This window comes from Mastomys coucha, unplaced genomic scaffold, assembly GCF_008632895.1.
Source record: "Mastomys coucha isolate ucsf_1 unplaced genomic scaffold, UCSF_Mcou_1 pScaffold23, whole genome shotgun sequence".
NCBI classification, from domain to species: Eukaryota; Metazoa; Chordata; class Mammalia; order Rodentia; family Muridae; genus Mastomys; species Mastomys coucha.
In genome coordinates, this window is record NW_022196906.1 from 32,573,491 (window position 1) to 32,584,703 (window position 11,213).

Consider the following 11,213-nt stretch of genomic DNA (forward strand, 5'->3'; position numbering starts at 1 on the left):
CTTGAGATATGGCTAGCACACAGGAGTAGACACAGTGTTTAATAAGTTTGACTCAGTAGATTAAACAATTGAAAAAACATAGATAACCATAAGGTGGACCACAAGTCCTAGTATTTGATCATAAATGCTTTGAGAACAAAAAATAAAGCCAAGTAAAAATAGAAAGTTATAGAATAACTGGAATTTTCATTTGCCAAGTCTGAGGTATAAAAACATACATACAATATATTTGTTACTGAATAACTAATACCACAAGTTCATTAAGTAGCTGTAGTCTAACCCATTTTAAACACAACCTTCTGCGTCATTTCCATGAAAGGAATAAGATTAAAAATACCCCGCCCCTAGAAATGTTGCAGATGTTGGCGCTGTGTCACACCTGCCTCAGTAAGCTGCAGAGAGGAGAGACTGTGTGGAGGCTGTATTCGGACTGTACACATCTGAGTGATAATAGCCTACCATTCTCTGAGAAAGTGAGCCTGAAACAACTACCATCTTAGTGCCAGGGTACCCATATAAGGAGGTAGCCTGAGATAACCACCAGTCCAACACCACATAGGCCCTGACAAGCTCCCACGGGGTGGAGCGAGCTGGAGACTGAAAAAAGCCCACTTACCTGAGACTGCAGGCCTTGTGAAGGAATGAGCCCAAGACAGACCACCCTCACAAGGGGCACTTGGATGGGCCTGGGTAGGGAGTGATCCCAAGTCAACTACAAGCCTGGTGCCATGAAACACAGGCAGGGAGATACCCTGAGATGACAACCAGTTCAGGGCTGCCAGGGCCTAGTGGTGCAAACCATGCCCAAGGTGATCCCAGACACTCATAGACACTGGACACCACTAAGTGCAGCAATTAAGTGGTGGAGAAATGGAAGAGAGAGACAGAAGCTTGTGGGCAAAAGTAAGAATGGGAGAACTGGTGGATAGTGAGGAACAGGCTAATGTAAGTAACCATAGTCGGTGATGTCACTCGAGACTCTGGTGGGATTCTGTCCTGTGCTGACACCGGAGGGCCAGGGCTGAATCTGTGGTGATGAAGCATCAGATACTCATGGTCTAGGTTTACCCGCACAAAGACATGCTGATGTGTAAGGGCTGTGCAGAACTGGTCCTATCTATCACCTGGGCATCCTGGGAGAGCTGGCCTTGGGATAATATGAGCAGGAAAGCTGACCCAATGCTAGTCAGCTGCAGTACTTGGGATAGCAGACCCAGTACATTATGGGAGTTGCAGGTGACCCTGCACTGAAGATGTTAAGTGTGAGAGTGCTGGCCCTGACATTCATCTCCCATGCAATGGTGTGGATGAGGGACAAATATCTTCCTCTCACATCCCCTCTTACCATCGGTGACAGGTGCTGGGGTCATGAATGCAGGAGAGCTCTCTCTAACCAGCTATAACCCTAAAAGAGAGCAGGCCCTGGACCTCGCCTAGGCAGCATAGTCCAGTTGGCATGGATTTCAGGGTTTCAGGTGAACCAGACATGAGGGTCTGAGCACAGGAGAACCAACCCTTCCTCTTGTCTGCTGTGTGGTGGTGTTGGGGAAAGGGAGTGATCTCCAGCACCATCTTTGGTCCTCCTCACAAGGAGCAGGTGGGAGAGCTGTCCCTGATGGAGCCATAAGATGAGGAGGGCTGGTTCTGCCCTTCACCTGCTGTAGCACTTGGGAAAGCAGTTCCTGTACATCACCTAGGCAGCATAGTAGAGCTGACCCTGGATATGGGGATGGAGAGTGAGTCAGCACCAGGGGTGTGACAGTACAAGAGCCAGCTCTTCCTCTTGTCTGCTATGTGGCACCATGGACTACGGAGGAATGCCCTCCTTCACCCTGCCTCCTGCCACCTACAGCAAGTGACAGCACTGACCTTGCCCCTCACGTACTGCAACAGTCAGGAGAGCAGGCATTTCATTTCCCCTGGGCAGCACAATACAGCTGGCCCTAGACATGGGAGTTATGGGTGAGCTGGCCCCAAGAGCTTGAGTACAGGAAAGCCATCCCTGTCTCTTGTCTGCTGAGTGGTGAAGTGGAAAGGGAGAGATGCTTGCCTCTCCTCCCACCACTCACCCTTGCCACCTATGACAGGTGGGAGAGTTGCCCTGCTATACTCCTACCTGATGAGAGTGGGAGAAGTAGACATGTCCCTCACTGGCTGCAACACTTGGGAGACTGGAACCTGCACCTTGACTGAGCATCAGGGTAGACATGGACTTGGTCATAGGAATTGAGAGGAAACCTCCCCCCAGGGGATTGAGAGCAGGAGAGCAGGGAGGTGACCAGCTCATATACTTCTCAGACTTTGAATTGGTCCACCCTAACATCTAAACTCTTTGAACTGCTGGAGTGAGCAAAGGGGCTGGTCCTGCAAGTCTAAAACTGTAGGAGCTCCATGTCACAGGACAACAACAGGATATCTGAGAGGAGTCTCAGAAAGGTTAGGGTATAGATACAGTAACAAAAACTTGAAGCTAGATTAATGGACCATTGCAAAGAACATTTGCAGGCAAAGAAGTGTGCATAAAGTGGTATAATGTGGGACACACTATAAAAATTTCACAACAAGAATTTTTTTCTCAGTTGGGGAAAGGTTGCAAGGGTGAAGGGTGGGTATAAGGTGAGGAAGGAGATATGTGGGATTGGGATGCAAAATGTCAAATTCACAACGAATCAATGAAAAGTTTACCAAAATACATTTGATATAAGATATTTTAAACTAATAATGACCCAATAAATGCCTTCATCATAAATCTAATAAGGATTTTATTCATAGCTTAGATTTCACTATTTCCCAGTATATAGGATTTATTATAACAAGTGTTATGATTGTTTTATTTAATCATAATACTACCATTGAAGACCTGAACTTTTATGATTCTACTTTACACAAATACATGGATTAGTTAAATAACTTATATCAGTAACTATCAGGGCTCCATACTTTTTCTAGAATCCATAGATTAATGAGCTGAACTCTTTAATAAAGTGCTTCATTAAGAACTAACTGGAAACTAAAGCAAAAATTTCAAGTAAGAATTAAAGTGATGTAGCATTAATGCAATGCTTTAAATGTGCCTTGATAGTCTAGGGGATGTTTCTCAATGGGAGAGCTCATGCTTGGCATTGATGACTTCCTGAAATTGATTTTGAGCACTGAAAACAAAACACAGCAACAATAAATTACTTTTACAAAGTGATTTGTGGAACTCTCAGGACCGATAATAACCTAGATATTTTGCTGCATTCCTCCTAAAGAAATGATAAGGTAATAAGGAATACTGGCAATAGAATCTATATAAAGTTACCATTAAGGATAGAGAAACAATGAGAAAAGAAAGCAACACAAAAGATTTCCCTTAAGGTATGAAAGTTATTAGGATGGAGTTCAATGTTGGCTCAAGCACAAAAATACAGTCCCTAAAGAGAACATCATGCCTCTCTGAAATGCCAAGTCTCTAAGGAACAAATGACAAATCACACTCTAGCATGCATGCCATCACCTCAAGTCTTTTTTGTATCTTGTTCTTTGAGAAGAGATTGAGAAGGCTTCTACCTTGACATAACCAAGTATATCATGCTTGTAAGCTACACAAAACTTCTCGTGTCTAATCTGGTGGTAAGTGAGATAAAAAGAAGACAGAACTTCAAAGGATTAAAGGATATAATGATGAACTATGACAAATTAAACAAGATCCAAGAGTATGAAAATTAATTTTGTGTTACATCTTTTTAGAATCAAATGCTTAAAACACTCAGAGAGTGATATAACACAACAGGAGAAAAGGAATGATGAGGTACATGATAATTCCTTTATGCTGGTGTCCTCATTTTTCCTTATATTTTTCTTTTTCTTCAACTATGATATATAAAATAACAAATATGAGTTGTTATTGACTCATTTGTGAATTGCAAAATTATCCAATAATCTGTTTATTCACATGCCTTCTTCCTTAGGAAGAAGTGATAAGATAATATATTCTTTTTAAATCAAAACACACACCATTCTTAACTACTTTAACTTGTTGAAGATTAGCTCTCCAGGCTCAAGTATGTTTATCATTTGAATGATTTTGCAAATTTATCTAGTAGCTCTTGATTTTGAAACTGATGAACTACAGCAACCAATATACTACATTCTGTTTAGAAATGTAATTGTTTACCTTGCACATATTGAAGATATAACACTGTGTTTCCCTTTAGTGGCTTGGTCATTATGCTTGTGGCTAGTTTGACATTGAAGTGAAGTCCTAGAATTTCAGAAGTATCCTTAAATTTTATATCATTCATTCAAAAAATCAAATGAAATTCACAGAAGAATATCCTGGAAAATATTACATGAGGTTTTAAAAGTTTCAGGAGACACAGTAATACAATGTCACAGTCAATAAACTTTCATGCTAACTGTCACCTCTCAGATCTTTATTAATTAATATGTTCTCCTATAACAGGCACTCAGAGAATCTGGATAAGTTTAAATATTTTTAGATTTGAAACAATATTGTTGGTCCTGAAGCCATAACAGTTATATCTAGATGAGGTTAGCTCTAGGTTGGGACAGGTTCTCCATGTATCAGGCCAGGGCTGAAACAATGACAAAAGGAAATGAGGGATGGAATTCTTCACTTGTCCTGTCTTTTCCTATTTGATATCTGAGCACTCATGCTAGCAAGTGAAAGCAACGGTCATAGCTTTTTAGATTGTTGGTGAATTACTTTATTCTATTTAGCCTTTAATGCACTAATATGAGAAAATATTTCTCTTTGTCATGATAGTATGAATGGCAAATTCTGTGAATTCAATTTGTAACTATAATGCCTTTATAGAATCTACTTCCCCAACATGAAAGAAACTATGGTAGTAATTTCATGTGCTCTTATAATTGTCACAGTTATTTTTCTATTGTTGATTCACAGATTATCTTAAAGAAGAATGGGTTTGGAGAATGGTTCTTTAGTGACCGAATTCATTCTGCAGGGATTAACAAATGATCCTAATCTCCAGTTACCCCTACTAGTACTCTTTCTGCTAATATACACAACAACAGTGCTGGGGAATTTGTCCTTGATCACATTAATTGCATTGAATTCTCACCTTCACACCCCCATGTACTTTTTCCTTTTAAACTTGTCCTTCATTGACCTCTGTTATTCATCTGTAATTACACCCAAAATGCTGATGAACTTCTTAGTAAGGAAGAACTTTATCTCCTATGTAGGATGTATGACCCAGCTCTATTTCTTTGTTTTCTTTGCTGTTAGTGAATGTTGTGTTCTGTCATCAATGGCCTATGATCGTTATGTAGCCATATGTAATCCACTCTTGTATAACATTGCTATGTCTCCCAAGGTATGTTCCTATCTTATGCTTGGTTCATACATAATGGGATTTTCTGGTGCCATGATCCACACTGGATGGATGCTTAGACTGACCTTCTGTGACAGGAGCACTATCAACCACTATTTCTGTGATCTACTCCCTTTGTTACAGCTCTCCTGTACCAACACCTATGCCAATGAGGTTGAGATTATTATTGTAGGTGGGATTGATATCATTGTTCCCAGTGTTATCATTTTTACCTCTTACGGCTTCATTCTCTCTAACATCTTTCAAATGAGATCCACTGAGGGCAGATCCAAAGCCTTTAGCACCTGCAGTTCCCACATAATTGCTGTTTCTTTATTCTTTGGTTCAGGTGCATTTATGTATCTTCAACCCTCTTCGCCTGAGTCTATGGATCAGGGAAAAAGGTCTTCTGTTTTTTATACCATATTGGTACCTATGATGAACCCCTTAATCTATAGTTTGAGAAACAAAGATGTTAAAGTTGCCCTGAAAAAAACATTTAGCATGAGGAGGTTTTGATAAGAAATTAATGTTTATCACTATAGTTATGCTAATGAGAATTTCTGTGGATTTAATCAAATTCTGTGGACTTAATCTTTTTATCTATTTTCAAAAATCATAAAATTCACAGGATATTGGTATATCTTTGTTCTTCTATATGTTTTTGTTATAATTATTCCTTAATTTTACAATATTGGCATAATCATCTTTCATCATTTTAATTAAGAGTAAAAGCAAGTAGCTAAGCATGTTTTCCCTTTAACTAAATGTCATTATGGAATGTATCTTAAAAATAACCAATGATCTGCTAATAGTTTTTCAAAGTAAAACAGTATTGTCCAATTATCTTGTGGCAACTTGGCTCTCATTTGTCGATGTAATGAAGTATGAACCAAATTGTCTTTTATTCCTTCTTGGGCATCAATGTATCTCTTGGTAATGCCAGAGCTTTATGATCCAGATGTTTTTATTAACTAGTTATTGAATATAATCTATAGCTCAGGTGTAAATAATGTACATTTGACCTTCTTATGCAGGTGTTTTACATTTATTTTATAGTGATAAACCAGGAGATATTATGAGGAATATAAATTTTATATATATATACATATTACAGAAACTTCAGGGTTGTGCTTCATCTTCACTCCTCATAAAGCTGTTGTACGACTCCTCATCCTTGATAAATGTAGTCTAACAGCTAGTTTGGAGAATGATTGAAAACATGGACTCATTTTCCATTTGGAGGAGAATGAATACAATTGCAGGAATCAGAGAAGTGATTTGTAGCTAAAAGTCAACATAGGAAGAAATTTGCAACTTCAAATCATATAAAAATGACAAGTTATCCCTTCATCTCTTTTATGGAATGTCTTAGAAATAGTTACGATTATAGGAATTTTATATTTTGTTGTTGTGTTGTTGGATAATGCTATTTGATATTAAGACAGTAACATCATCAGGGCAATAGTGCCTGAATACAACTAAATCGCCCTTGTCTTTCATGAAACTCATATATTATTGATATGTACAATTTAACAAACTGAAAACTCACAAAGGTGGGAGAAGAATAATTCAAAAGTTCTGCTTGGCGTGACAAAATATTTTGAATATGAAAACAAAGATTAATTTTTCTTCTGAGAAATCAGTCAAATATTTTAGCATGAAATTCATAATCTGATAACAGATTTGTTCTATGATAACCTGAATGATACTTTGATATTTCTATGTTCTTTAAGGTTTGTCCAAAGTCATTTTTGGTTTGTTTTTATGATTTAGCTGTTTTGTATAAACACATTTATTCTTACTGTAAAGTGGCTCAAATAGCAAAATTTGGATGTTTTTAAAGTCTTATTTATTGATTGATTCTTGTATGTGTTTGAGAGTTTTATCTGCAAATAGGTATGTGTATTACTTTTGTGCATTGTCTGCTGAGACAGGGAGCAGATGTCAGATGCCATGAAACTAGAGTTACAGATAATTGTGAGCCGTCATGTGGGGATTAGAATTGAACATTAGTCTTCTGTGGGAGCGTTGAAGTGTTCTTAAACATTAACCCATTTCCTCAGGCCACAGATTTTGTATTTTCATTCAGAATGTTCTGTTCTCATAGAATAACTGAGTTTGCACTGAAAAATCTTTAATTTCTCCTCTACATACTACTTCTTTGGGTAACATTGTTCTCTATATTGACTACAATTGTACAATTATATGATTAAGGTACAATAATTATACAAAAATATGTGTCATTATAACATATGAATGACCTCATGGCTAGTAGTTTGTTAGTAGTAACCCCAAATCTGTATCATTGTAATATATAAATGTAATATTAGCTCATGGCTAGTGGCTCCTCAACAGTAACCCCAATTAAGTGTAATTGCAACATATGAATGTACTCATGGTTAGTAGTTCATTAATAGCAACCTCAAATATGTATCACTGTAACATATGAATGAGCTCATGATTAGTAGTTTGTTAATAGCAATCACTTTGAATTTCCTCATATGCTTTCTCATTCATTTTTAATTTATCTGTAGTATTTTTGAGTCTTTTTATACCACTTTTTATACCACTTTTTGAAAAGTACTCAGATCTGGTACACATTTATTGATCAAATGTTTTTTTATTCACTTCTTTGTTTTGTTTTGTTTTAGTGATTTAGTATTTTGTTTTGATTTAGTTTGTTTCTTTTCACATACCAGATATTGATATCCTGTTGAAGAAATGTTGGCAAACATAACCCCATATTCTTTATAAGCATTTCTCTTGTTGTACAGAATTATTTGCTTGATTTTAACCTATTGACCACTGTTTACTTTCACTACCTATGTCATTAAAACCCTACCTATAAGTGGGTGACATGAATTTAAAAGAGAACAAGGAGCATTATATGAATGAGAAGAAAGGGATGGATTCTATGATGTGATTATGATCTCAAAAATTAAAAGGAAAATCATTAAAAATACTGAATCCTGTGTCTTCAAGTTCTTTGACTCTGTATCTCTCTTAGAGTGTTTCCCTCATGTTTGCCCTCCATTTTCAAGCTTTCAAGTGTTTTATTAAAGATCTTTGATACATTTCATATTGATTTCTATACACTATAAGATGTATGGATGTAATTCCTTTTATTTACATGTGGCTAGGTTTTTTTCATCAATTTGTCTCTTTTTGTTATTGTTGTCTTTTTTCTGTTTAAATTTTTGAGAAATGATATTATCCAAGATTGGCCTCCAACTAATTATCCAAGAATAACTTGAATTTCTGATCTTCCCATTTTAACCTCTCAAGTAAGAAGATTCCAGAATATGCCATCATGCCTAACACCAGCAGCAGTTCAAGTACTTTTTATTGTTTTGTGACATATATTGACTACACAGTGTTCTTTATTGAAGGTTAGTAGGTTTAAGTGTGCTCATAAATATCACTTCTGTCTCATTTATTCATCTACTCATGCAAATTCCAATGGCTGGCTATAGTACATCTCATTTCAAAAATACCTCCATGTTTAGTAATCTCTGAAAGAGGAATAAATTAATCTTTACCTCGATGTTAAAAATACAATTGACACAAGTTATTTTAAGCTAATGATAACTCAAGAAATAATTCCTTCATAAAATCAATTGGATTTATGTTTCATTATTAGGTAGGGATTTATTATAACTAGTTTTATGATTATTTTCTAGTTTATCAAGAAAACACTGCAATTGATGACGTGATATTTTCTAACACTTATTTTACAAAAATTCACATATTAGTTAAATAGTTTGTACCAGTGACTCTCTGGGCTCCATACTTTTTCTACAATCTTTGTAGGTATTGCTGAACTCATTAATAAAGTGCCATATGTAAAAACTTAACAAGAAACTAAAACAGAAATTTCAAGTAGGTGTTGAAATGATATAGCAATGATGCAATGTGCCTTTGGATGTCTGGGGATGTTCCTCAGTGGGAAAGCTCCTGCTTGGTATGGATGACTTCTGGAAAATCATTTTGAGCACTGAAGACTAAAAAGCAACCATAAACTAGTTTTGCAAAGTAACTTGGGGAACTCTCAGGAGAGATAATAGTTTACATATTTTGCTGCATTCCATCCTAAGGAAATGATAAGATAATAAGGAATCTATAGAAAATTACCATTGAGTATGGAGAAATCATGAGAAAAGAAAGCAACACAATAGATTTCCCTTAAGATAGGAAGAGTATTAGAAGTTGGAGTTCAATATTGCTTCAAGCACTGAAATACAGTCCCTAAAGAGAATAGCATGCCTCTCTTAAATGCCAAGTCTCTAAGGAACAAAGGACACATCACAGTCTAACGTGCGAACACCAACACCTCATGGCTTTTTTATATCTTGTTCTCTGAGAAGAGATTAAGAAGGCTTCTACCTTGACATAGACAAGCATATTATGCTAGTGAGCCCATAAAATTTTTTGCATCTCATCTCATGGTAAGTGAGAAAAAAAGAAGGCAACACTTCAAAGGATTGAAGTATGGTCATAAATTATGACATATTAGGCAAGATTCCAGGGTATATGAAAAATTAATTTTGTGTTGTCTCCTCTTAGAATTAAATGTTCAAAACATTCAGAGACTGAAGTAACCCTGTAACATAACAGCGGTAAAGATTGAAGTAAAAACATTTCTCATAGTGAGGGAGGTTGAAATTTCTTTATGCTAGTGTTCTCATTTTTCTTTAACATCATTAAATTGATGTAGTTCCAACATCTGAAAGATTAATTTGTTGGGGGCAGAAATGTCTTTTTTGATCACTAGGTAAACCAGGTATGTTAAACATGCAGTGTCCTTTACTCAATTGGAGGAGATATAATACCTGCTTTCTCTTCACGCAGCAGGGGTTGGGTATTATTAATGCTATAGTGACCTGTTTTGCTATCTGTAAAGGCAGACAACACCTACCTTTTGCTACAGAGTCAGTCATCACCAAAATCTGCCAGAATTTTTATCTCAGACTTTCCCTCTCTGTCTTGCAGTTAATAGAACAAATCCTTGTGGGCCAAGCATATATGCATGGGGCCTATAGTTTATAGCCTTCTGATCTGTGCTATCTCAGTCAGAAACCATACTAGATTCTAGACTCTTTAAGCTATAGGATCTACAGTTATGTTCAGGTCCTTTGTAAAGTAGTTTGTAAGTAGTCGTGCCTTAAGGTTTATTGTGCACCTGGATTTGGAAAGGTTGTTGGCTCCAAATCTGGATGATTGTTGCCTTAAAACTTTCCCCCAAATTGTATTATGGATTAAATATTCTCACAGTGAAGTGCTCTTGTATCAGACTTCCCAAGTTTGATCGAGGTTGATGAAGTAAATATGAATTGAGTTTTTATTCCAAAATCTTTGAGGATTACTACCTCTTTTAACACCTACACAGGTCACCTTTGTGGGAAGCCACTTCATAAGCACATCGCCATTACAAGATGGTGATGACATCTGGCTTGCCGTTAGCATAAAAACGCCTTGTGCGCATGTGCCTGTAAATCCCAACGATCTGCGGCGGAGTGCCTTTGGTCACGTCAAATGGCCTGATTGTCCCACAGCCTATTATGAGTCGCCACGTCTGAGGCAGGCATAGAGCTCTATATAAGGGAAGGTTTTTGAGATAGTCGGGGTCCTCCTCCTCAACTGAAGCTTGTGATCTCGCTCTCAAGATACATTAAAGCTTGTACTGCAGAAGGATCCTGTGTGTGCCGCGTTGTTCCTGCTGGCGGGAGATAGCGCGGGACAACCTTCAATAAATAAACATTATAGAACTTGTTTTGAGCCACTTCTTATTTGTGAAATTATTCAGATGGAGATTATTCATATATGTCTTTTCTCTATATAGGGTTGCTTTTCCAGTTTCGAATGTACATA

At 37.0% G+C, this 11,213-nt stretch overlaps 1 protein-coding gene and 1 non-coding gene across 2 annotated transcripts; both read left to right on the plus strand.

Annotated features, from left to right (window-relative positions):
- The first annotated feature begins 337 nt into the window (after nt 1–337).
- On the plus strand, nt 338–463 carry LOC116074142. The gene has a single exon (XR_004112102.1). It is a non-coding gene; the product is annotated as a small nucleolar RNA SNORA17 (small nucleolar RNA).
- A 2,967-nt stretch (nt 464–3,430) lies between these two features.
- LOC116072184 (olfactory receptor 145-like) lies at nt 3,431–5,861 on the plus strand. Its single transcript, XM_031343504.1, has 2 exons — nt 3,431–3,450; nt 4,928–5,861. Exon 2 carries the CDS (start codon nt 4,929–4,931, stop codon nt 5,859–5,861), a length of 933 nt encoding a protein of 310 aa, XP_031199364.1. The 5' UTR covers nt 3,431–3,450; nt 4,928.
- The last annotated feature ends 5,352 nt before the right edge of the window (nt 5,862–11,213 follow it).

Bases quoted from the DNA above. Each gene is read 5' to 3' on its own strand.
- LOC116072184 (XM_031343504.1), top strand. From the start codon at position 4,929: ATGGGTTTGGAGAATGGTTCTTTAGTGACCGAATTCATTCTGCAGGGA.